Genomic DNA, 27,680 nt, shown 5'->3' on the forward strand with positions numbered 1-27,680 from the left:
TTTCCACCTTTGAATTTTCACCGAACCTTGCAACCCTAAATCTGTCTCTATTCCTGTGGCAGCAGACTGTCCAGGAACTCTCAGCAGACCCACCAGGGTGTGGAATAATTCAAAAGAAATCTCTGCAGGGGGGGCAGGACCTCCCAGGGAAGAACAGAAGCTCTGTTGTATCCATGTTCAGCTAAGGAGAGGTTGAATGAGGACAAGAGAGAAGTAACATGTAGATACTTGCCTGTGGGAAGGTTGATGTCACATACAGTGGTAAAATGAGAGCAGTGCCATCTTCTGGGGAGATGAGAGCATTCATTCAGCTCTTCAAGGACATGTGGACCTGGAGGACGGTGGAGCACAATGATGGAAAGAAGGACAGGGTGTGCAATTGAAAGAACATGACATTCAAATGTGGAAAATGAGAAATGAGGAAGATTAGGAACTCAGAAAAACATGGGACAGTAGCAACGTAAAGTTGTGGTTCTTTTTGATCATACATATTTTTTATAGCTTTATAACATTTTTAACACACCTTTGTATTGTTATTGCGACGTTAAACCAAATTTGGCTAATTAGCTACTATTTGAGTTGAGACACAGAAGCATTAATGCAACACAAATACAAGGTTGAAAGTGATCAGAAACGGCAACCAGAGAACACCAAAAGTCCCCAAATAATGATTGGAGGTGTCCAAACCATGACATTGTCATCCAGTTGAAGGTAGGCTACAACAGAAATACATTTGGCCTAGGCCACATGCCAAATTCAACAATAGCCCACTGTAGGCCTTTCAAATAGGCTAGAATCAATCACACACGGGTTAGCTATTTTGCATGTCCTCATCTCTGTAAAGAGTATACAGTGCATGTTTCTGTGTATAATAGGATTGTTTTGACACCAAACGTTATAACGCATCTGAAAAGGGCAAAGATAGAGGAGCTATAGGACGGAGTAGAATAAGGATCTGAGATGGAGCCAGAGTGTTCTCACAAGTGGGGGTGTGGAACCAGTTGACTGTAGACAACAGGATGTGTGCATGTGCATTAGAGAAGAAATTAAATCCTTGTTTCCCTCACTTGAGTCTTTCCTTGCAGTCTATTATATATACATAATAATGTACAGTATATAATAATACAATGAAGTCACACTATATAACAAATTGCAGAATTGTGGTAATGTTTCTTTCTGCATTGAGAGAGAGTGTGTGTGAGAGAGAGAGAGAGAGAGAGAGAGAGAGAGAGAGAGAGAGAGAGAGAGAGAGAGAGTCTGTGACTGTCTGTGTCTAACTTCCTCTGTGAGGTGCAAATTGTGGTTTTTAAAACAAGGCTGATGCATATATGCCGCGACAAACCATCTGTGTGTGTGTGTGTGTGTGTGTGTGTGTGTGTGTGTGTGTGTGTGTGTGTGTGTGTGTGTGTGTGTGTGTGTGTGTGTGTGTGTGTGTGTGTGTGTGTGTGTGTGTGTGTGTGTGTGTGTGTGTGTGTGTGTGTGTGTGTGTGCATGCGTGCTACGATCATGAATGTCATGGTTCCTGTCTTCCTTGCAAACCACCAGCATATCTGTAATTTCATGAGAAAACAAAACAGTCATGCACATATTATTTACAGACGTTCATCTACGTATGCCTCTACACATACAGTACACTCTGCTCTAGTACACACATGTATTTATGCACTTATACATACAGACCTGCAATTGGACTTCATGTGTGCAAACATCCACAGTTTGCACACATGCCTCATTCACCAACTGACTGCTGAATACGCAGACACACACATTTTCATGCAGTTTCTGATATTCACCAATGTTTTCTTTTGTTTTTAAGTAAGAACAGAATCTATGTACACTCAAGAGCACTCTTACGCATATTTGAATTCTGTGCAAAATGATTGATTCTTGTGTTTTCTTCAATTCAACTGTTGAATAATACGTATTACAGGATTTAAATTACAGTAATATTTGTTATCATTTATATATTTAATTTTATTGTTTTAATTGTCATCATTACAGTTCTCAATGGGCCTGAAAATGATTATTTCACCTGAACAGACCCGGTTGATTTTTTAAAGAAATAAAAATCTCACTGTTCCTTCAGTGTGTGAGTTATGAAGCATCAACCACAGCAGAGGTCTAGACACTTTGCAATCACTACTGCCCCATGCATTACTTAGAAGAAACTATTCTCAAATTGATATTTTTTGATTAAAATGTCACTTTAAGTTGATGCAGTCAATATGAAAATGTAAATGGAGCCACAACAATGTTATCCGCATCTTGTCTTTTAATCCTGGTTTTGTGTGAAAATGTATTTGTTTTCATGTGGTTTCTCTATTGCGTCACAGTGTTCTACTGAAGAGAAGGTGCCATTTCCTGACATAACGTGAAAAGTGAAGAGCCACATAACACATAAAGGCTTGTACAGTGAACAAGACAGTCTGTATAACAGCACCACATCCCTGTAGCTGTCTTGGTAGTGACAGATAAAAACAGTATGAATAAAATACTATTGATGTTCATCGTGGTCTGGAGCTCAGGTACAGTAAGACTCTGTTTTAATGACATTTGTTGGTTGATGTCTATTTCAAAACACATATCTGATCATAAGAAGAGATTCTTCAGAGCGTGCCATGATGCCTGCATTGTGTACACTTGACGTACACAAAATTCGCTTTTGTGTACGTCAAGCTTGGTCAAATCAAATTAATCACAGCAAGGATCCTTGTACTATATTACATTGAATGTATTCTTTTAAAATGTGTCTCCTCAGCTCTCCAGGTTAAACCAACACAGGACTCAACAGGTAAACAAAGTTTAAAGTGGATAGGCCTAAAGTGGACTTTTTTTTAGTGTCAGTCTCTATTTCTCTGCGTGTCTTAAGCTGTTTTATTATTATATTGTCTCTATTCAGATGATGTCAGGTTGATGGGAGGAACCAGTCGCTGTACTGGTAGACTGGAGATGAAACATCAGGAGACCGGAGAGTGGAGACCAGTGCATGATGATTACTGGAACCTTAAGTCATCAGCTGTTGTGTGTCAACAGATGGCCTGTGGCTCTGCTGTTTCAACAGAAAGGAGTTCTGATTCTCCAAATCTACGTGTATGGCAGATTACATCTTCCTGTGTTGGATCTGAGTCTTCACTAAGGGAGTGTGGAACAAACTCCCTTGATGAAAGTATTTCCTCTGTTATACTTAAGGTGATCTGTTCAGGTAACAAACAATGACTTCTACATATCTATCTGTCTATCTGTCTATCTGTCTATCTGTCTATCTGTCTATCTGTCTATATGTCTATCTGTCTGTCGGTCGGTCGGTCGGTCGGACGGACGGACGGACGGACGGACGGACGGACGGACGGACGGACGGACGGTCTGTTTGTCTGTCTGTCTGTCTGTCTGTGCAAAGTCAGTGCACCCGGCCTGACAAAAAGGCCTGACCTTTTGTGGCAACTGGACCCCAAACTAACTAACTAACTAACTAACTAACTAACTAACTAACTAGCTATATCAACTAACTAACTAACTAACTAACTAACTATAACAACAAACTAGCTAACTAACTAACTAACTAACTAACTAACTAACTAACTAACTAACTAACTAACTAACTAACTAACTAACTAACTAACTAACTAACTATCTAACTAGCTATAACAACAAACTAACTAACTGAGAGCTGCTTTCCGATTATAGTAGTACGGAGTAGCTGCACAGAGGCGTTCAGGGGGTGCAGTTCTCAGCAGGCTCAGGGACACCTTAACACATATACTAATAATAATAATAATAATAAACTGTAAATATATATTATAATATAATAACAACACAGAGATTTAAAAATCAACTAAAAGCAAGAGTGAAGAAATAGGTCTTGAGCTGTGCTTTAAAGCTATCCACTATGTACTGGGGTGCCCGGAAGACGGAACCGGTGACCTTCTGAGTTCTGAGACCGCCTTCTCTCTACCCACTAAGTACACTGATGATGATTAGCATTGTTTACTTGCTATTTTTTCTTTAATTTATTAATCATTCCTTCGTTTTTTTTAATAGTTATTCATTGTCTCCACCAGGCCGAAGGTGTGGCCGAGACAATATTTTCGCCCCTGTCCGTCTGTGAGCAGCTAAAACTTTGCACACACACTCCCTGGAGGCCATGGAAAAACCTCTGCCCCAAATCTTTCACATCGGCCTGTTATAGCGCCACCAGGAGGCTGATTTTTGCAAATCTTTCAAACATCATCATAGTGGCGCTATAGCCTAACAGCCCACTTCACGTTTTGGCCTATAACTTAAATTAGATTTAAATCGATTCAAACTGGTGACGATTTAAATCGATCTCATAAAAACATACATCGCGATGCAACCAGCAGAGGGCGCAATCGAGTCAGACTCCCTTCCTTATTCTCCGCCTACTATTTTGTCCCCTCAGGGCCACCATAGCTGCCTACGTTTGGGTCTCTTCACTCACTCAACGGCAGGCTGTGAACGGCAGGGTGGGGTTCACGTCCTCTCAGACTATGAAATCTAAACAACTAGGTGATAGTGCTGCATAAAGAGGGAAATGTGCATCGCATGTAAACCTGTTTATTTGATTGATGAATAGCCCAAACTATACCGTTTACCCCCTCCCCCGTCTGACAATGTTGTTAGCTGTTGTTAGCCTGTCTGATTTAAACTCTGTAGGAAACATACAACTGAAAGGCTTCTAATGAAAACGGCTAATTCTGGAGCGCCTCGGTGCGGCTGCAGAGTACAATGAATAATAATCTAATTTAATAATTTAACAATTGTATCAGACTGCTGACCAGTGGTGGACAGTAACGGAGTAAATGTACTTGAGTACTGTACTTAAGTACAGATTCTGAGGATCTGTACTTTACTTGAGTATTAGATTTTTTTAAATGCTTATTACTCTTACTTGAGTACATTTCCAAGACAAATATTTGACTTTACTCAACTACATTTCTAAGAAGGCTGTAAAGTACTGAGTACTTTTAGGTTGGCTGTTTCTTTTTTCTTCACTAAAATGCAATTGGCCACACTTCTGCTCTCACACTAGCCGTGTTTCTGGCTTCCCCCTCCGCTCGCCTCTTTGTTGCATTTTGTATGGGTGTATGGGAGTAAAAGTATTTAGTTCTGGTTCCTCAGTCATTTCTATTTTCCTTTTTATAGGTGTTTCTGCAGGCTTTGTATAACGTAGTGGTTCTACAGTACAAGCACATCAGCGCATGGAGTGCAGGTGGTTTCAGAGTGTTACTTCTCTGAAACAATATACATTCATTTTGAAAACATTACAACAATTCATTGATATACAAATTAAGAAATGTACTTCTACGTTTACTTTTACTTGTATTTTAAGTATTTTTAAAAGCATGTACGATAACAAATATACTTAAATCTACTTAAAGAGGCACTATGTAACTTTTTTTTAATGAATAAAATGTAATTTTGTCCAATCTGTATGGTAGAGTATGTTAATACAATATAACTTATTTTGTCTCCCTGCTCTTCTATTGAGACATTTAGATCGTGTCAAAGGTCATGTCTCACCTAGACACAGGATCTGACATGAATTTTGACCAGATGTGTTAGTATAGGAAATCAAAGGTTGTGTGTTTGGAGACAAAGCAAGTCGACTTGTCTCTGTGCCATCTTGTTTTGACAGGGTGAAGTTTTCTGCTGCGCATGTCGGCATCATCTTGTTTTGACAAGGTGAAGTTAACGGTTGTGCGTGTGGGTAGATATGAAACATCCTCTGCTCTAATGAGAGCAGAGGATGTGGTCACAAAGAAGGCTGTAGATCATGTCTAGCACTGATAGTCTGATGTCTAACCACATGCCTTGCAAACACCTTCCTCTCTGCAACCACCATCTCTGCAGGCATGGATGCCGATTTATGTTGGGTGGGTTGGGTACTCAACAACAAGTCACACACACAAATTTTAACCCCTTAATCAGAAATACCTGAAGCCATACCTGGTGAAAAAATATGTGTAATCACGGTAATCAAAACGCCCTTCATGACAGCTCTATGCATTTAAAAAATACATGTTTACAACAGATGGCCTCAGTTTAAAGTTAGCTCCATGTCCTAATCTTTGAAGCTGAATGGTCACAGTTGAGGGCCCGGGATCTGAGAATTTGTACCAAATAGATTTTTTTTTACCACCAAAGTACATTAAGAACTGGAATATAATTAATGTGATCTGAGTGCAGCTTTGTCAGCGATGTGTCACTCATGTGTGACTGCTGTTATTTCCTCATGAGAAAATAATAATCTTTTGAGGCACTTGGGTCCACGCTGGTCCCGAGGACCAGCGTGGACGGCCCCAGAGCTGTGGAACAATCTCCCCCACATCAAGTCTTTTAAGTCTTCTAAGTCCTTACTAAAAACTCACCTTTTCTCTCTGGCTTTTAACATCCACTCCTTGATATTCCTATTTTCACTCCTATCTAACATTTACTACCTTCTGTGTACATCGGTGTAAATGTACAATCTCGGTCTGTGTCTTTCTCCTATATGCATACATGTTATGTGTTTTATATATGTTATGTGTTTTATACATGTTATGTGTTCTTTGATTTGTTCTTTGAGGTTGTTTGAAAATGTGCTCTATAAATAAAGTTTGATAGGTTGATTAATTGATTGATAGATTGATAAGCTAGTAACTCCCATCATGATTACTGACTATGCAAATGACATTGCCTGAGTCTCAGGCACAGCAGAGAATGTAAAGAAACTACTACTAGCACTAGAAAGTGCAGGAATATCTGCCTCAAGCTCTATGCCAAGAAAACAAAAGTATCTGTATTTAACACAGAGGACATCATTGTCACTGCCGACGGGTCGAGGACTTCAAAGGACTTTTACTTTTACTTGTACTTTAAGTATTTTTAAAAGCATGTACTTTTGAATACTTAAGTATATTTAAAAGCAATTCCTTTTTTACTCTTACTTGAGTAACATTTTCACTGAGCTACTTTTACTTGTAGTAGAGTAAATTTGACCAGGAGTATCTGTACTCTTACTCAAGTACTGGGGTTGAGTACTTTGTCCACCTCTGCTGCTGACAACGTCAAACTCCTTTCAACACTGTCTTTCAGATATATAGCGAATTACATGGATATTAATCAATTAATTCTTATCTAATCTCATTTGGAGCAGTTTAAAACAGTTTCCCTTATCACATAAATGTGTTGTAGCCTACAGAATGCTGAGAATATAGCATAAATAAAAAATTACTTGTAAATCCCAAGCTTGGAACAAAGGCTAAGCCTTAATTTGTTTATTTGAAGGTTTTCTTTATTTCATCTGGGATATATGTTTTAAAATTCATTTATTTCATAATACTTATATATTTAAAGTTATTATTTTACAGATAAAAAAGTGTATTGTCTTAATGTGTACCTTACAGTTAATGCATGTACCTCATGAATAATAAAAAGGCTTTATTTAATTTCATATATTGAAAAGAGGATAAGAGAAAATACAGTTAAAAATACATGATTTTTGTAAGAGAAATAATCAAGGTTTTTCAGTAATTTGTCTGGAAAATAAATGTGCTTAAAAATCGTGAAAAATCGTATCGTGAACCTCGAATCGTGATTCGAATCGTATCGTGAGTTGAGTGAATCGTTACATGCCTAGTAGGTCGTACAATCAAAAAAATGTCAGTTGTTTCTGGTTTCCTTGGATCATGACGCAACCATACAAGATACAAGATTTTCAGCCGAAAAACACCCTTTTTGCTACTTCTCCTTGAGATTTTGTCCAAAACTCACAGCAAACCAGTACACGTTATCTCTGGGGCCATGTGATCAATGTATGAGTCAGATTTTTCAGATCCCATTCCAACTGGCTAAGACTTTAGCGTTACATTATTTATCGTTCTCTTTTTGAGTGCAGGTGTACAATAATTGTCTCTGATGTGTTGCAACCATAATGGATTTATGTACTTTATGTATTTATGTACTTCTTTATGTACTTAATCTTGAGATTTCAATCTCGTCTAGCGAGACTTCCGGTGGGGCGCATTCAAAACAATCACGTTGCATAGTGTTCTGTCACTATGAACGTCAGATCTCACAAAAATAATAATTTAAAAAAGCTATTAAAATAAGCGATTTAGCGCAAGGACCATATAGGCATGCGTTTTTAGCTGGGGCCGCCCCGGGATGGAGTTATAAAATTGTTCTACTGTACCATTCATCCTAGGATATTATAACACCATAGAAAAGGTAAGAAAACCGTGAGTCAAAATTCCCCTTAAATAAAAGTTTTCCCTCTGTCCGTTCTCTCTCTCTCTCTCTCTCTCTCTCTCTCTCTCTCTCTCTCTCTCTCTCTCTCTCTCTCTCTCTCTCTCTCTCTCTCTCTCTTCAGAGTCTGTGAGGTTGGTGAATGGGACTAGTTTGTGTTCAGGCAGAGTGGAGGTGAAGTCTAATAAGTCGTGGGTCTCAGTGTGTGAAGGAAACTTTGACCAGCAGGATGCAGAGGTGGTCTGTAGGGAGCTTGGCTGTGGGGCTCCTTCAGTCCTACAGGGGGCACTCTATGGAGAAGTGAGGGCTCCAATGTGGACCGAAGAGTTCCAGTGCAAAGGCAGTGAGTCGGTTCTCTTGGACTGTGGAACCTCAGGCTCAACTAGAATCACCAGCTCATGTGACAAGGCTGTTGGACTCACCTGCTCAGGTATTAGTCAAACTTTAGGTTTGGATTACTATTTTACAACCAAACTAAAAGTAATGTAATTTATGTAAGTAATAAAGGTTTTTGTTAATGAGTTAAAGCTCTACATATGCTCTGACAGTAATCATTGCTACAGAATGAGTAACGGGGCCTCCCATCATTTAATAATTAGAAAATAAATCTTCTGGCGGGTTGTCAATTTTGGCCAATCAAGGGGGGAGTTCCCATTTATCAGGTTCAATGTTATATTGTTCCAGTTTAAAGTGTGTCTGGTCATTGTGTCATCACTTCACATTTCACTTGTTTATACTGCATCCTGTATGAGTTCTCTCTTCTGATTGGACAAAATTGGTATCCAGACCTGAAAATGCATTTTCAAACACTCAATGGCAATGATTACTATCAGAATGGGGTTTTACTGTAATAATAATAATAATAATAATAATAATAATAATAATAATAATAATAATAATAATATATCTATATCTATATCTATATATCTATATCTATATCTATATCTATATCTATATATATACTGTATATATACTGGGACGATATATCGATATCGTGATATATCACGATACTTCCTCCCGCGATAAATATATATATATATATATTTTATTCTTTTTGTGATACGTTTTTTTTCCCGACTCTGTATTTGTGTGATGATGATTTTGAACTGTTTGGTGCTATTTTATGTGTTTATGAATTGAATCCAAGGACAATCGTGATATATCGTTGGTGAAATTTCATGCAATACATCGTGATATCGCAATATATCGAATATCGTGATATTATTGTTTTCGAGGGCCTAATATCGCCACAGATATCGTATCGTGAGATACCCATATCGTCCCACCCCTAATATATACTGTATATATATATATACTGTATATATATATATATAGAGAGAGAGAGAGAGAGAGAGAGAGAGAGAGAGAGAGAGAGAGAATATTTTTATTTTATTTATTTTTTTACTACTAATTCTATTTTGTCTGACTGTACAGAACCTGATGATGTCAGGTTGGCGGGAGGAAGCAGTAACTGCACTGGTAAGCTGGAGATGAAAAACCAGGGAGAGTGGAGACCAGTGGATGGTTCGTCTGACTGGAACCTGAAGTCATCATCTGTAGTGTGTAGACAGCTGTTATGTGGCCCTGCTGTTTCAACAGACAAGAGTTCTGGTTCTACAGATCAACCTGTATGGTGGATTACATCTACCTGTATTGGGTATGAATCTTCACTGAGGCAGTGTGTAACAAAGGAGTCTTATACTTCCTCTCGCCAACAGGAGGTGATTTGTTCAGGTACTTTGTCTGTCTGTCTGTCTGTCTGTCTGTCTGTCCGTCCGAGTATGTTTCTTTATAAGTAATAAGTAATAAAGGTTTTTGTTAATGAGTTAAAGCTCTACATATGCTCTGACAGTAATCATTGCTACAGAATGAGTAACGGGGTCTCTCCATCATTTAATAATTAGAAAATAAATCTTCTGGCGGGTTGTCAATTTTGGCCAATCAAGGGGGGAGTTCCCATTTATCAGGTTCAATGTTATATTGTTCCAGTTTAAAGTGTGGTCATTGTGTCATCACTTCACATTTCACTTGTTTATACTGCATCCTGTATGAGTTCTCTCTTCTGATTGGATAAAATTGGTATCCAGACCTGAAAATGCATTTTCAAACACTCAATGGCAATGATTACTATCAGAATGGGGTTTTACTGTAATAATAATAATAATAATAATAATAATAATAATAATAATAATAATAATAATAATAATAATAATATATCTATATCTATATCTATATCTATATATCTATATCTATATCTATATCTATATATATACTGTATATATACTGGGACGATATATCGATATCGCGATATATCACGATACTTCCTCCCGCGATAAATATATATATATATATATTTTATTCTTTTTGTGATACGTTTTTTTTCCCGACTCTGTATTTGTGTGATGATGATTTTGAACTGTTTGGTGCTATTTTATGTGTTTATGAATTGAATCCAAGGACAATCGTGATATATCGTTGGTGAAATTTCATGCAATACATCGTGATATCGCAATATATCGAATATCGTGATATTATTGTTTTCGAGGGCCTAATATCGTATCGTGAGATACCCATATCGTCCCACCCCTAATATATACTGTATATATATATATACTGTATATATATATATATATATATATATATATAGAGAGAGAGAGAGCGAGAGAGAGAGAGAGAGAGAGAGAGAGAGAGAGAGAGAGAGAGAGAGAGAGAGAGAGAGAGAGAGAGAGAGAATATTTTTATTACGGGGCCAGAGCTCAGCTCTGGACCTGTTTTAAGATTGGCAGTATTCTGTTTCTGCCACTTTTCGCAGTTCTGGCTGAACCGTGCTGTCGCTTTTTACGAAACTTGGCCATATGGTAGATGGTCATGAAAAACTATCAAGAAATAATTCTCACAATCTTTCGTCAAAAGGTGGCGCTATAGCAAAATGCCAACTTTGAACAGGTACAACTCATGCCCTGTTTGACCTACAGCCATGAAACTTGGATACACATATGCGTCTCTTCATGCTGAACAACTTTCACCCTCTGACTTTTGACCTCTGACCTTTAGATCTCCCACCATTTTGAATTATATGAAAAACAGTTAAAACCTATCTCCTCCTGGGATTTTTGAGTAATCTGCACGAAACGTTTTACACATGAACTTTGGACCTATGCCGACAAACCTGTGCAAAAGATTTTCCATAAGTGAAGAAATGAAGCTTTAATGAGCCAATGAATATTGCAGTTTTATGACAATTATTCATCTGCCCCTAACACATACATGCAGACTCACATTTCTTTGAGACTTTGCGTTAATGTTGAGGGTCATTCCAAATATTACTGAAACCAATCTTACTCCAATTGGTCAAAGGGGGGCGCTATAGCGATTTTTTTGAAAGTGCAAACTTAAACAGGCAAAAGTCATGCCTCGTTTGGCCGACAGCCATTAAACCTGCTTACACATGTGCCTTGACTCATGAGGAACACATGTATCACGTTGACCAGTAAGCTCCGCCCTTAGATTGTCCGCAATTTTGAGCAGTTTGAAAAACACTTAAACCCAGGATTTTTCAGCTATTTGCGTGAAACTGTATCATCTGTGTGATATCCTATTTTCACAGGTTCATGTCTGTTGGTCCAATGGCTTCTCCCTTAAACGTGTGCCTCACAACCTGAAGGTTGCCAGTTCAAGCCTCACTTGATGCGGACTTCATTAAAGTTGCATTGCACACAACATGATTGTGTCAATTAATACATTTGCAATTGTTAAACATAACCTGAAATACTTATTTGAGAGGGTATGTTTTTGCAATGTATGACATACTTCATTCTGAAAATAGCCGATCTACAATCTCAAAACTTTTCAGATAGCAACGTGTTTCTGAGCTTGTAGATCGGCTGCTTTCACTGGTTCACTTTTATATTCAACAGACAACCTCAGTCTGGACAAAGCTATAGCACTATAGGTAATGTTGCAGCCTGTCAATCCGAAGGTTGAGGGTTCGATTCCTGTTAATGGCAATAGGTTGACACGTCCAATCAATCCATTCTGCTTCCATCTTTCTCTCTCTTCAATCTATTGTTTCCATGTCTCTCTCTCTTCAATCTATTCCGTTTCCATGTCTCTCTCTCCGCCCTTAGATTGTCCGCAATTTTGAGCAGTTTGAAAAACACTTAAACCCAGGATTCTTCGGTTATTTGCGTGAAATGGTATCATCTGTTTGACCTCCGTTTTCACTGGATCAGGTCTGTTGGTCCAATGGCTTCCCGCTTAAGTGAATGTTTCATAACATCAAGGTTGCCGGTTCAAGCCTCACTTGGTGGAGACTTCATTTAAAGTGCATTGCAAACAACGAGACTGCATTAATGAATACATATGCAATTGATAAAGATAACATGAAATGCTTATCTGAGAAGGTATGTTTTTGCAATGTATGACATACTTCATTCTGAAAATAGCCGATCTACAATCTCAAAACTTTTCAGATAGCAACGTGTTTCTGAGCTTGTAGATCGCCTGCTTTCACTGGTTCAGTTTTATCTTCAACAGACAACCTCAGCCTGGTCAAAGCTATAGCACTATAGGTAGTGTTGCAGCCTGTCAATCCGAAGGTTGAGAGTTCGATTCCTGTTAATGGCAGTAGGTTGAGATGTTCAATCAATCCATTCTGCTTCCATCTCTCTCTCTCTCTTCAATCTATTATGTTTCCATGTCTCTCTCTCTCAATTAATGCATGTGCAACTGTTAAAGGTAACATGAAATGCTTCTTGGAGAGAGTATGTTTTTGCAATGTATGACAAACTTCATTGTGAAAATAGCCGATCTACAATCTCACAACTTTTCAGATAGCAACGTTTTGTGAGCTTGTAGATCAGCTACTTTCACTAGTTTTCGTTCCGAGGAGACACAAAAATGCCTTTATTGGTAAATGGTTTGTGAACCAGTGATCTAGAGTAGTTCGGGACACAGAGGCTTGGTTCATAATGGACGGAAATACTTATAAATATCAACAGACACTACCAGTAATTGTGTCAATTAATACATATGCAATTGATAAAGATAACCTGAAATGCTTATTTGAGAGGGTATGAAGTATGTATCACATACTTCTTTCTGAAAATAGCCGATCTACAATCTCAAAACCTTTCAGATAGCAACGTTCTTTCTGAGCTTGTAGATCGGCTGCTTTCACTGGTTCACTTTTATCTTCAACAGACAACCTCAGCCTGGACCAAGCTATAGCACTATAGGTAGTGTTGCAGCCTGTCAATTCGAAGGTTGATGGTTCGATTCCTGTTAATGGCAAAAGGTTGAGATGTCCAATCAATCCATTCTGCTTCCATCTCTCTCTCTCTTCAATCTATTATGTTTCCGTGTCTCTCTCTCTTCAATCTATTCCGTCTCTCTCGCTCTCGCTCTCTCTCTCTCGCTCTCTCTCTCTCTCTCTCTCTCTCTCTCTCTCTCTCTCTCTCTCTCTCTCTCTCTCTCTCTCTCTCTCTCTCTCTCTCTCTCTCTCTCTCTCTCTCTCTCTCATTCACCAGGTCAGGTGTGTTGTTCCAATGGCTTCTAGCTTAAGTGTGTGCCTTAAAACCTCAAGGTTGCCAGTTCAAGCCTCACTTAATGCAGACTTCATTTAAGTTGCATTGCACACAACATGATTGTTGCGAAAGCGGAAGGAGGCCCCCGACCAAGTGGAGCTTACTATATCACCGTGCTTGGGTTGTGTGTCTGTCCCTTATTTATGGTCTTTCCGTGTGTGTTCACGCTCTCATTGGCTCGCGCCCCCATGTGTGCAATTGTTAAAGATAACCTGAAATGCTTATTTGAGACTATGTCTTTTCAATGTATGACATACTTCATTCTGAAAATAGCCGATCTACAATCTCACAACTTTTCAGATAGCAACGTGTTTCTGAGCTTGTAGATTGGCTGCTTTCACTGGTTCACTTTTATCTTCAACAGACAAGCTCAGCCTGGACAAAGCTATAGCACTATAGGTAGTGTTGCAGCCTGTCAATCCGAAGGTTGAGGGTTCGATTCCTGTTAATGGCAATAGGTTGAGATGTCCAATCAATCCATTCTGCTTCCATCTGTCTCTTTCTTCAATCTATTATGTTTCCTTGTCTCTCTCTCTTCAATCTATTCCGTTTCCATGTCTCTCTCTCTCTCTCTCTCTCTCTCTCTCTCTCTCTCTCTCTCTCTTCAATCTATTCCGTTTCCATGTCTCTCTCTCTCTCTCTCTCTCTCTCTCTCTCTCTCCATTCACTGAAAAAACGTGTTTTTCCCTATTCTCGCCTAAAATGCCTAAAAAAGGCCTTTCCGAGAACCGGAAACGGAATCTGCGTCATGAATCCGGAACCCGGTGAGTGTGATGTAAACAGAAAACGAAACTGATGATGAAAAATTCACAGAACACCGCGATCACAGATTAAACAATGAAAATTCCAAAGAACGCATATATGCGATCTTTAGAATTGCGGCAATCAAGCGATGGATTTGAAAAACGCATATATGCGATCTTGGCAATCAATGTGTATTATGTGTTAACAATGCACTGTATTTGTCTGTGCGCCAATTAGGTGCTTATTGATGCGTTGATGCTTCGTTTCTCTACCTTGTACAGCACTTTGGTCAGCTTCGGTTGTTTTAAATGTGCTTTATAAATAAAGTTTGATTTTTATTTATTTTATTTGATACAACCAAGCCAACAAGTCATTTATTAGCCCATACCTCTACTTTATGGTATAATGTAGAACAGAACAATTATTAACTGAACAAAGTTATGTGCGTCTATATGTCAGTAAGTAGGCTAAGTCATGTGGCCCATAGGGCAGGAGCCTATCGCTGTAGTGTGAGGCGGCTGGATGTACAACTACACCCCATGGACATGACGCTATTATGTCGCAGGGACTTACCCCAATCAAACCCTTGATGCTGATTGCCAAGCAGGGAGGCATTGGGTTCCATTTTTGCAGTCTTTGGTATGACCCGGCCGGGGAATCGATTTCCCAATTTCAGGGAAGACACTCTAACCACAAGGAACCTGATCTGGTCATCTATGTTTGTCAGTAAGTCACCATAAAAAGTAGACAGCCAACAGTGTGTACAACCAGGAAATGGCACAGTGAAACCTGTTAGAGAGTGAAAGATTATGGACTTCAGGAAGCCGTGGAGAGAGCATGTGCCCATCCTCATCGATGGATATGCAGTGGAAAGGGTCAGCGAGTTCAAGTTCCTCTGAGTACACATCAAGGAGGAGCTCAAGTGGGACACACACCATGCATGTGAGGAAAAAGGCCCATCAGAGACTGTACTGTACTGGTTTCACCGCTTGAATAAGTTCAGAGTAGTAACAGCTCAGTTGAAAGCGCACTGATATTTTATTTGCACCTTAACTAACATCCATATCATGTACAGTATCTGCTGCTATGCTCACGCACCTTATGTTTAACCTCAGGTACATACCGCATAGATATACTATGTGTAAATATGTAGATGCATTGTTTTTATTGATCTTTCTCTCTCTTCCCCCCGCACCCTGTTCTCTTATTTCTTCCAAATCTGAACAGAAAAACCAAAGGCCATACTGAAAGCTGACCAAACAGACATACCTGTAGGGGGCAGTGTTACACTGAGCTGCTCTGTGGAGGACTCATCTGAATGGAACTACTACTGGTACCAACATAACAAGGACTCACTGATCATGCAAGATGGTGTTCAATACTCTACTGGACCAATCAGTGTGTCTGAAGGTGGAATCTACTGGTGCAGAGGAGGGAGAGGAGAACCAGTTTACTATACTGAATACAGTGATGCAGTCACCATAGACAAACTTGGTGAGTCATTTAATTTGCTTTGCTAAAAAAAGAATATACAGTGAGACAAAAAAATATTTTATAGTGTGGCTGTGGGCTAAGCTGAATAGTGTTTTTTTTAACTATTTGTTTATAAGTAGAATAAGTCAGGATCATTACTGATTTTAATAACAGTAGCAAAGCAAATGCTCCATTATGTTATACAGACAATTACAACCAAGACCACAACAAATTATTTTAGGAAGATCCGCCATCCTAATCTTCACCACTAGCAATCTTTGCCATCTGACGAGCGCCATCTAATGTCAGATCCTGCGAACGTCCTGTGATTACTGTTGCTAGATCTTGCGAGCGTGTTGCTGGGACAGAAAAAGATTGATAAGTTGAATTTCTTTGGATTCGTCTCTCTGAGAAATGCCATTTTAGTGTCAGAATGTTCAGAAAATGTATGGCTTGTGAAGAATGCGTCACATATTTTGTTCAGTGACCATTTGGCTAAAGAATGGGTCAGAAGCTGTATTCACATTCACTTCTCTCACTGGAATTAATACTCACAACCTACTTCTGGTCTCCCAAAGACGCGGCCAACTACATCACACAGATATAGGAAGTAAACCGGAGATGGCGTCTCTTGCTTTCATATTGTTTGTCTTGGACCACAAGTCACTTCCGGTCTATTTCCTGTAGTGAAAGACAAGTGAAGTTTTTGAATGCTAATTTGGATTGTATTTTATTTGAACAGAGGGCAGGTCTGTTTTGATACTGCAGCCCAGTTGGTCTCACATATTCACAGGAGAGACCATCACTCTCAAGTGTGAGATACTGGGGAGAAGTGATACAGACTGGAAGTATGAATGGATCACAACAAGCTTAGCTTCATACAAACCAGAAAACCAGGCTGAATTCAGAATCAGCAGTGTCTTTGTTTATCACAGCGGTGTCTACGTGTGCAAGGGTCGTGCCAAAAATGACCAGCAGTCTTCAACAGGGTGGAGTCATGCTGCTGAATTGACTGTGTCAGGTAAGTCAGAATATATCTCCTTCATATAGAAAAAGTAAAGAGAATATTGTGAATTGGAGTGGTAACGTCTACAAGACAGCATGAAATATCTTCAACAGACTATCAACAATGTTTACAAATTCAAAGAAATGTGCTTTCCAACAGCCAAACCGACGCCTGTTCTGGGTTTGTCTCCTTCATGGTTGAGTGTTGGGCATTCAGTGACTCTGAGCTGTGATGTTAAAGAATCATCTGAAGGCTGGAGGTTCTACTGGTACAGGGCTGTACCTAAACCATCAGACAACTCCTACACTTATGAGCTCTTACCTGGTAGCCACAATGAGACTGTAGACGGTTCCTACATCATTCATGGTCCTACAGGCACAGGAGGATATGTGTGTAAAGCTGGGAGAGGAGACCCAGTTTATTACACTGAGGACAGTGAACCTCAGTTTGTGTGGTCTGGTGGTGAGTGTGACTCATAATTCATCATTTATAAAGGTCCTTTTCTGACATTCAAACATACTTTGTTTGACCTCTGATCCTGTGTTGTGTTTTAGATCTCCATCCTTCAGCTTCTCTCACAGTGAGTTCTAGCAGAACTCAGCACTTCATCTACGAGTCTGTCTCACTGAGCTGTGAGGGAAACTCTACTGAATGGAAAATGAAGGGTTTTAATGATCGAGTAAAAGAGTTATCATCTGGGCTATTAATGAATGAATCTACATGGACGAGGAAGATATCTACAAATGACAGTGGTGTGTACTGGTGTGAGTCTGGATTGGGAGAGTACAGCAATGCTGTCAACATCACAGTACATGGTGAGTCCAGTTCCTTCATTCACTATACCTAACAATACTGCAGCATTCCATCAACTCATTAAAAACATGCTTTTGTATTTGTTCAGTGTGAATCCTAACATCATGGACTGTTTTAAAACGATGAACTGTTTTATAGATGGTCCTGTTATTTTGGTGAGTCCTGTTCACCCTGTGACCGAGGGACTTTCTATGACCCTTGGCTGCAAACATGAAAGAGACTCGTCACTCTCTAACGTGGACTTTTATAGAAATGGAGAATTGGTCCAAACTAAAACCAATGGAGAGATGATTATACCTTCTGTATCTAAGTCTGATGAGGGCTTCTACAAGTGTAAATATTCTGGAGAAGAGTCACCACAGAGCTGGATGGCAGTGGCATGTGAGTATACTGATATTTGCTTTTCTCATTTATTTGAACAGTCAGTATACCCCTTAAAAATCCCTATTCTTTGTCCTAATTCTGAGTTACATGTATTGCAGTTGTTAATGTACACAGAATAAAAGTTAAAAAGACACTCATTTAAATTGTCTTAATTATATGAAAGAAATACACACTTTGTTTGTAAACTATTACATAATAACAGACATGACTGTGGTCTCCCAGGTTTATAACAGCAGTTTAATCCTGTTTTGGGACATACGTATAGACATATGTACAGCCTACAGTAAAAGCAAAAAGAAAATGTTCTAATGCTGCTTAATCTATTTATTTCAAATGCAATTGTCAATGATGTCATAGTGTATAGACACTATGAATATAGACTAAATGCTAAATTAAGTCCTTTATTTCCAATGCTGTTTTCATCCTTAAGTGTCTGGACCTGTGGAACAGATTTCTACACTTATAATTGGACTGATTGTAGGACTTCTTGTTGTGATTCTTCTGACCATCTTTCTGGTCCTCCTGTGTCGATACAGAACATCCGAAGGTGAGAATGACTACATAACATGGATCACATCTAGGGTAGATTATAATCACTAAACAATTCTTCATAAGGCAGTGGCTCAGGGGTAGATTGGCCGGTAGAGCGGCCGGATGGGAACCGAAGGTTCCCAATTCGATCCCGGGCTCCCCAGAGTTAGTGTCGAAGTGTCCTTGAGCAAGACGCTGAACCCCTAATTACTCACGATGAGCAGGTTGGGGCCTTGATGGTTTCCCCTCTGCCATCGGTGTATGGGTGAATGTAATGCACACTCTATGTAATGCGCTTTGGATGAAAGCGCTATATAAATGCACCATTTACAACTCTCCATAAAACATACTGAGGAGGAGGTTGAGGTTCTGTACCTTAGTCACCCTTTTTATTATCATTAAGACCACAAACATTATTTTGTATTAATTGTGTTATTTATAAGAATTTATATTGTTATTATTTTTTGCCATAATCTCTTTTTATCTATTTGATATATTTCTTTCATTGTGATCTTTATTACATGCTGCTCTTGCTTTCTCTGTATCTAGAACGACTGCTGCCATTTACTGTCAACCAATTCCCCTTAGGAATTATAAACGTTTTCTTATCTTGTCTCATTTTATGTCTGTAGTCAGATTATAATCTCAGAGCAACTCTCCATAAATCAGTACTACGGCATAACAATATTAAAGGTGACTTTTGGCCCATGGTTTTCTTACCTTTTCTATGATGTTATGATATCTTAGGATGAATGGTAGGCCTACAGTAGAAAAAAATCATAACTCCATCCCGGGTCCGCCACACGTGCCAATAGGCCTTGCGCTAGATCGTGTATTTTAATTCTAATTTTAATTTTTTTCCTTAGAGATCTGATGTTCATAGTGACAGAACACTATGCAACGTGATTGTCTTGAATGCGCCCCACCGGAAGTCTCGCTAGACGAGATTGAAATCTCAAGATTTCAATCTCGTCTAGCGAGACTTCCGGTGACAATCAAGACAATCACGTTGCATAGTGTTCTCTCACTATGAACGTCAGATCTCACCCAAAAAAAAAAAAAAAGGCTATTAAAATACACGATCTGGCGCAAGGCCTATTGGCACGCATTTTACGCTGTGGCGGACCCGGGATGGAGTTATGACATTTTTCTACTGTACCATTCATCCTACGATATCAAAACATCATAGAAAAGGGGGCCAAAATTCCCCTTTAAGGTTCAAATACGCATGGTTAATATAATTGTTTTTAATTTACAGGTCGATGTTGTGTCAGGTAAGTTCAGTATTGATCTCTGTCTATTCATCAACATGACAGCAGTAGATTCCATCTTGTTTTCTACTTCATTTATGCCAAATATTTACCTTTTAATTACAGGACCGTTCAGTCTCAGGGAAGCAATCAGCGCTCAGCTGACTACCAGAACACCAATCAAATTGAGGCTCCTGATGATGTGCACCTCCCACTGCAGCATGGTCAGTCTGATGAACCAATCATGTTCTCGCAAGTTCTTCTGATTAGGACAACTGATTCTAATTGAATCTGAATTCATTATAACTTAAAAATACGTCTTAATTTATGAAAACATGAGTGTTCGTTTTGGAAGCTCATTAAAGTCAGTTTGTTTTGTGTATTTCCTAATTAGCAGAACAATTAAGTAAAATGAAACCATGTTTGAAAATAAGCACCACATTAATGCTTATGTTTACCTTTAGATGACAACAGCATCTATGAAGTAATCCAGCAGCCACATGACTATGAAAATGGTGCAGTATACTTTTTAAAGATCCAATCCATTTATTGTTATCTAATTTTATTTTTGTTTTGTTTTAATGTGGAATATGAATGTTAGGAATGTAATTTTTTTCAGGTTCTGGTGTATCACTTGATTTGTTGGAAATGTTTTATCAATCCCTGCTGAGTACAGTAACTTGTTTAGTGTTGGACATTGTCACCAACACATTAACAGGCTTTCTCATTAAGGAGAAACTGACAAACAATTATGCCTGTAGGTTTGTATTTGGTTCAAATATTTATGTTATATATACATTTGTATTATTCACAGATCCAGGTCGTTTCAGGTAAGTACAGTATTGACCTTTGTCTATTCAACATGGCAGCAGTAGATTCCATCTTGTTTTCTACTTCATTTGTGAAAAATATTTACTTTTTATTACAGACCCGTCCAATCTCAGGGATCAGCTGACTACCAGAACACCAATCGAATTGGGGCTCCTGATGATGTGCACCTCCCACTGCAGCACGGTCAGTCTGATGAACCAATCATGTTCTCGCATGTTCTTCTGATTCGGACAACTGATTCTAATTGAAACTGAATTAATTATAACTTAAAAATACGTCTTCATTTATGAAAACATGAGTGTTCCTTTTGGAAGCACATTAAAAGTCAGTTTGTTTTGTGTTTTTCCTAATTAGCAGAACAATTAACTAAATTGAAACCATGTTTGAAATAGGCCTAACTAAAATAAGCACCACATTAATGCTTATGTTTACCTTTAGGTGACAACAGCATTGATGAAGTAATCCAGCACTCCAATGACAATGACAATTGTACAGTATACTTTTTAAAGATCCAATCCAATTATTGTAATCTAATTTTATTTCATTTTAATGTGGAATATGAATGTTAGGAATATCATTTTGTTCAGGTTCAGGTGTTATCACTTGATTTGTTAGAAATGTTTTATCGATCCCTGCTGAGTACAGTAACTTTTCAGTGGTTTGAGAGGGCATGGCCCTCTGTCAACTGTCTGTTCACAGGACAGTCTTGTCAAACCCTGACAAACAATTATGCCTGTAGGTTTGTATTTGGTTCAAATATTTATGTTATATATATTTTTTTGATTTACAGATCCTGCCTGTGTCAGGTAAGTACAGTATTGACCTCTGTCTATTCATCAACACGACAGCAGTAGATTTTCTTTTCTACTTCATTTATGATATGTAATCTTTTAATTACAGACCCGTTCAGTCTCAGGGAACGAATCAGGGCTCAGCTGACTACCAGAACGCCAATGAAAGTGGAGCTCCTGATGATGTGTACCTCCCACTGCAGCACGGTAGGTCTTTGAACCAATCATGTTGGCTAAGGACTTAGGATACTTCTGACATGTTTTCTGACATGGACAACGGCTCCTAATTTACATCTAATTTACAAATCTCTTTCATTCATTAAACCATGAGTGGTCCTTTTGGAAGTACATTAAAGTCAGTCAGTTCAGTGTTTGTTTTTCCAACTAATTCACAGAACTATTCACAGAACTATTTTTCAATTGTGTTAAACAAAAGCCACTTTATTGTGTATTGTTTACCTTTAGGCGACACAAGCTTTTATGAAGTACTCAAGCGATCTACTGACTATGAAAACGGTACAGTATCTAATGTTTAAATGTTCTCTGTCATGCAACACTGTTGTCCACAGTTATTCATATTTTTAGGCCAAGTGGTTGTACATTTCCAGTGAACAGGATATCTGTGTATTTAATTTTTATTTTTTTATAGATGGAATGGGAATGGAACTCGGTGAACAACAAAACTCTGGCAAACAACTGCAAGGTGAATACACCAACAGATTCATCAAACTGTTCAAATATGACCCTCATTCTGCAAAGCTTCTAATTGTCTTTCAACTCATTTTCCATTACAGAATCATCAGGAATGAGGAATGAGTCTACATAAGAGGGAACTCTTTGATAATGGATGTGGAGGTAATGCTGAGTATCATATAATCCAGAGACCAGAGAGTTAATGAAAAGTGGGTTTCTATCCTGTAAATGTTTACTGTAACTTTGTTTCAGGTCCTCGGATAGAAATGTGTAGGACAACCCAAATTGAAAGATGGTTTTATATGTCAAATCACCTTGGAAATAATGTATTATGTGCTGGCATAACTGGGGACTGACTGTCACTTTTATACATCAAATGTGACAATTCCCAGAGCCTTTTTTTTAATGAACCTTTCTCTCAAACAGTAATTGGAAATTGCCGAAAACAGAATTGTTTCTATATAGACAACTGGCGTAAAGATTATTTGTATTTGGTGTCTATGGAGCAAGCAACCCCGCTTTGAGTTGAATCATGACAGTTTTGAACGAAAATGGTAATAAATTAGGATTCACATTAATAATAACAGCCAGAGGAGAATAGAAGTCCCTGTTTTTTTGTTTACTGATCCCCATTCCCCATCCCCTTTAAATTACAATATGTACACATGTACAGTATGTGATACTTTAATGATCATACTTGGTGCAGGTGGGTGCTCCACAAGACCATGATGATAATTACTATAGTATGTTGTACATATACAGTAGACTTGTAAAATCATATTGTTTTTTATATCTGTAAATCTGTAAAATGAAACATCTAAATCTGTGCTTCTGTGTCAAACATTCCATGAGGACTGTTGTAACACGTTGTGTTACAGATGTGTTGTTGTGGTTTCCATAGTAATAATCCTCAACGGGTCATCTCAGAAGTACTGTAGGACAATGGTTCTCAAAGTGGGGTCCGGGGAACCCCAGGGGTCCCCAGCTGAATTAGATAATAGCATCACATGCATGTTAACCACTTTATCCATATTTTATACATTGCAGATATACAAGCTCACAGTGCGTCACTTTGTGCCGCTGTAAGCTTGTACATTTTCTATTTCTTTATATTTTTGGAAAAATCACAAAGATGTTTGGAGGATGTTGAATAATTTAGATTTTTTTAAACACAAATCCTCTCTTCGGGGGGTCCCTGGCACAAAACATTTTCAGATGGGGGGGTGGGGGGAGATCCGCAGCCAAATACATATGCATTTGTGTGTCCTTGACATGAAAAAGTTTGAGAACAACGTCTGCTGTAGGACATTTTACGGTCAGGGAACCTATAGGCTTTGTAACATCTTACCTGAGGATCTAAGACTAGCAAAGTCACTGTCATCTTTTAAATCTCTTCTGAAAACCTACTTTAATTTGTTTATTTGATTGTCTTTTATCCATGCTGATTTCCTTCTGTGCCTTTTTATGTTTGTTTTTATTTATGTTCATTTCATTCTTTCATATTTTGTAAATATTTTTTTTTCTAGTTTTCTTTTATATGTTTTATCTTGTTTTTAATGAAGCAATTTGCAAGCCCTTTTCGAAATGTGCTTTGAAATAATATTTTTATTATTAGCCTTTTTAAAATATTTGTAATGTGTAGTTTTTATTTTTACATTTTATGCTTTTTGAAGTGCTTTGTAAGACGAGACAAAATAAAGTTTATTATCATTATTATGACCAATCTATTCCTTTCTATCTTATTATGTTATAATCAGTAAATGCAAGGTAAGAGATTTATACAAGGCACAATATTCACTAATAAATGCAGGGTAACTGTTTTATGTGACATGTTATTAATCAACAAGGGCTATCGCCTTCTACGGCGTAGAAACCTTGTATCTCCAAATGTTGTTTATGTTTTTTTTCAAATGTATGCCCTACTTCATTCAGTTTTGTACAAAAGTAGTGAAAATAGCAGATCTACAAGATCAAAACGTGTTGCATCGCAACAGCAACGATATGCAATATAAAACCAATGCATGGGAATGTACAGTCAGATTGACATGAAGTGAGTGACAGGTCAGGAACAGGTCACTGAAAATAGCCAATCTACAAGCTCACAATGTGTGGCGGATGCAATGCGTTGTGAGCTTGTAGATCAGCTATTTTCAGCATGTGATACCACCATACGACTGTCACCAGTATGTTCATTCAGTATTTGAATGAACAGACTGCAGTATGGCCTGTCTGACAGTAGCAGTTCAGTTGTTCTGACATGGTGCTGCACGCCCATTCATAAGCATTCAATGTGTGCACTGTTATTGATAAACACTGATTCAGTATGATATAAAACCACTCTGATGTATAAAATATGTAACATAGCAGATGTTAACTATATAAACTGTTGCAAAGTCAGTTTAACATATACAATATATAACAGGGTACAACATATGTTCTTAAAGGAGAATTCCGGACAAATTAAGTGTTATCTTTGATGTCTCGTTACTCACCTACCGATGTGAAAAGTAGCGTTATTTTTTTTCATATATTCCCCTGTCGTCATTTTTTAAACACCCTCCGTTGTTATAATGGGAGCGTGAGGGTTAGTGAAGTTCGTCTATTATAACCGACGCAATGTTATTTTTTTCTCTACTACGATTCATTGTAGAGTCTCATGATAGTCAAACATGCGCTGAAAATTCCTGCGAGCCTGCCGTTAATGGCGAACGATTTAACACTGGTTGCTTGTTTCCAGAATCTGGCAACACGAGTTGCCAGGTTCTGGAAGAAACAAGCAACCAGTGTTAAATCGTTCGCCATTGACGGCAGCCTCGCAGATAGTTTCAACGCATGTTTGACTATCATGAGACTCTACTATGAATACTAGTAGTGAAAAAAACAACTTTGCGTCGGTTATAATAGACGAATTTCACTAACCCTCACGCTCCCATTATAACAACGGAGGGTGTTTAAAAAATGACGACAGGGGAATATATGAAAAAAAAGAACGCTACTTTTCACATCGGTAGGTGAGTAACGAGACATCAAAGATAACACTTAATTTGTCCGGAATTCTCCTTTAACAATAACAAGATAAACTGTTTACAGTCAATTTAATGTATAAAATATATAACATGGTACATCAGCAAGGAGATTAATGGTTGATGTGAAATTAAATTAAACTGTTTTGTGGTTTTGAGATGTGAAAACGTTCTATATCTGAGCCATCTATAAACCACAACTCTTTCCATCTACTGGATCATACTTGGCTGTTCCAGACACCTCCCTCTGTTATGATGGCAGTTTGTCTACAGAAGATGACGCAAGTTGTGTTTTCAATCATATGTGGCTGTTCCACAGACCCGCCCCCCTCTCTCTCTTGATGGCAGTTCTTTCTACAAAACATCACAGGAAGGTGTGTTTTCATGTCCATGTCCATAATATGCAGAGCATCCTGTTATCTACTCTATCAACAGAGTTTAGCAGCATTCTGCACTAAAGTGTGTATACGTGCACATACACACTATACATATACATACACTATACATTACAGTACACTAATACTGTGTTGTTGGTTTATCCATATAAATCCAATACTTAGTTGACCAGATTCCCAGGGGCTCTAAACCATAGCCTGTTTTCACACACTAAATATATTCAATGAAAATAGCCGATTTACAAGTTCATAATGCATCACGTTGCAATGAGTTTTGAGCTTATAGATCTGTTATTTTCACTGAATGTTAGTCCCAGAACAGGGACGCTAGGGTTTAAGTGGTGAAATGTGTATATACTGTATATGAATACTGTATGTGTCCATGTATTAACTTATTGCCTCAGAATGAGCCCTGAGTGTTGATGTCTATGTCCTGTTTGAATGTTAAATGTCTGCTTGACTTGAATGACCCCACTCTAAATAGATCTCAGGTGTTTCAGTATGAGTCTCTCTGGCTGAGTGTGTCCCACAGACTATTTTATTTGTACTACAAAGGGGAGTAACCTGACTTGTCTGGTTCATTTGATGGATGTTAAAAGAGGCTGTTCTTTTTTTTTCTTGGGCTACCCCAGAGTTAGTGCCGAAGTGTACTGAACGGACCCCTAATTTTCCCGGTGTCGGTTTGTGAATGTGTGGGTGAATGTTAGGCACATTGTAAAGTGTCTTGGACAAAGGTGCTATATAGTAAATGCACCATTTATCATCGCACAACAGGTGTGGAGTCACACCCAGCTCCAGGCCCGGCGACAGCCGAGAACAGAGGAGAGGGCGGGTGGCAAGCTAAATATTATTTATTTTGACCTAAAGATATTAAATCAGGTGTCTTTGAGATTGACAGTGTAGCAGAGACATGGTGGCTATTTACAACCACGAACAGCAGCTAAAGTCCTTGTCATGTCTGTCTATCAGTCCCCCCCGGTAATAAACAACACGACTGACCACTTTCTATGTACGCCGAAGCACGTCTGTGTATCCCGTGCCTTATTCATTAAATAAGTACCAGAAGGTTACTCTTCCTTTCTCCGTGAGACACTCACTATGGGAAACAGCACCCCCTGGTGATACACAGAGCTAACACAATACAATCATTGGACGACCGGATGTCCCTCATACAGCCGGAAGGGTTATAAAGGCCCTTGCGTGATGTAGTATTTCCTCTTCAGCTACTTTGCACGCATTGCACAACAGCTACTAAAACACACAGTATTATTAAACGACAAGTCCTCGAGAAAAGAACCAGCTTTAGCCCAAAGCGGCGCTTCGGACAAATCGCCCGCGGGTTTCTCCTCGTTTCTCTAGTTAGCTGCTAAGCTAGTTTAGCCTTTTGTCCAGCCCAGTGTTTGTTAGCTGTGGGGTATTTTATTGATAACACCTCACTTTGTTCAACCAACAACCAACAACACATGAGTCAAAGACAACACGGACTCAATGAGCGCTCAATTTTACGTGCTGCACGGAGAGATCAGTCTAGCTTCCTCCTAGACCCACAAACCTTCTGACTTCTCCTCTCCGTGAGACACCTTTATTCATCTTGTGGTTTCATAACATATCATAAAGAGGAACTCACAAGTTCCTGTTTGCTCAGTGTGTAATGAGTAATACATATGTCCTCGAAGACGTGGCTGCACAGCGTATATTATCTGCACATAGGTCAAAGTACAATATGTTTAAGGAAGCAAGCACTTGTGTTAGGAGGCCCTTTCTGGGGCAAGCATATGTCAGTATTAATACAGGTAAAAACACAATGTGAGTTACATACAAATAGAAAATATAAACTTTGATCCCTATCATTAGCTTAGCGGCTAATTAGCCTCGCTTAACAACGGCGCTGTTTAGCTTCATCACCATGAGCAGCAT

The 27,680-nt window shown here is 38.6% G+C and overlaps 1 protein-coding gene across 10 annotated transcripts; it reads left to right on the plus strand.

Moving 5' to 3' along the window:
* The first annotated feature begins 2,389 nt into the window (after positions 1-2,389).
* Positions 2,390-24,054, plus strand: LOC308085337 (uncharacterized protein). Of its 10 annotated transcripts, none has more exons than XM_080428437.1 (23): positions 2,390-2,525; positions 2,759-2,791; positions 2,900-3,202; positions 8,369-8,674; positions 9,679-9,978; positions 15,801-16,067; positions 16,789-17,067; positions 17,212-17,514; positions 17,607-17,867; positions 18,004-18,246; positions 18,680-18,796; positions 20,039-20,054; positions 20,157-20,254; positions 20,495-20,545; positions 20,650-20,860; positions 20,959-21,044; positions 21,300-21,350; positions 21,652-21,667; positions 21,762-21,859; positions 22,118-22,168; positions 22,302-22,355; positions 22,447-22,507; positions 22,598-24,054. In XM_080428437.1, exons 1-22 carry the CDS (start codon positions 2,483-2,485, stop codon positions 22,476-22,478), a joined length of 3,219 nt encoding a protein of 1,072 aa, XP_080284563.1. In that variant the 5' UTR covers positions 2,390-2,482; the 3' UTR covers positions 22,479-22,507; positions 22,598-24,054. The 10 variants fall into 10 exon arrangements, 8 of the variants coding, with proteins under 8 accessions (XP_080284563.1, XP_080284564.1, XP_080284561.1 ...); XM_080428438.1 differs by having other exon boundaries at positions 16,789-16,894; positions 16,982-17,067; positions 22,447-24,054; XM_080428435.1 differs by having other exon boundaries at positions 22,447-24,054.
* The last annotated feature ends 3,626 nt before the right edge of the window (positions 24,055-27,680 follow it).

This window comes from Gymnoscopelus braueri, assembly GCF_963280865.1.
Source record: "Gymnoscopelus braueri genome assembly, chromosome: 5".
NCBI lineage: Eukaryota > Metazoa > Chordata > Actinopteri > Myctophiformes > Myctophidae > Gymnoscopelus > Gymnoscopelus braueri.

Coding starts and splice junctions, on each gene's coding strand:
- LOC308085337 (XM_080428435.1), top strand. CDS start 2,483: ATGAATAAAATACTATTGATGTTCATCGTGGTCTGGAGCTCAG. Junction 8,675..9,678: donor TGTTGGACTCACCTGCTCAG/GTATTAGTCAAA, acceptor CTGACTGTACAG/AACCTGATGATGTCAGGTTG. Junction 20,546..20,649: donor GCCACATGACTATGAAAATG/GTGCAGTATACT, acceptor AATTTTTTTCAG/GTTCTGGTGTATCACTTGAT.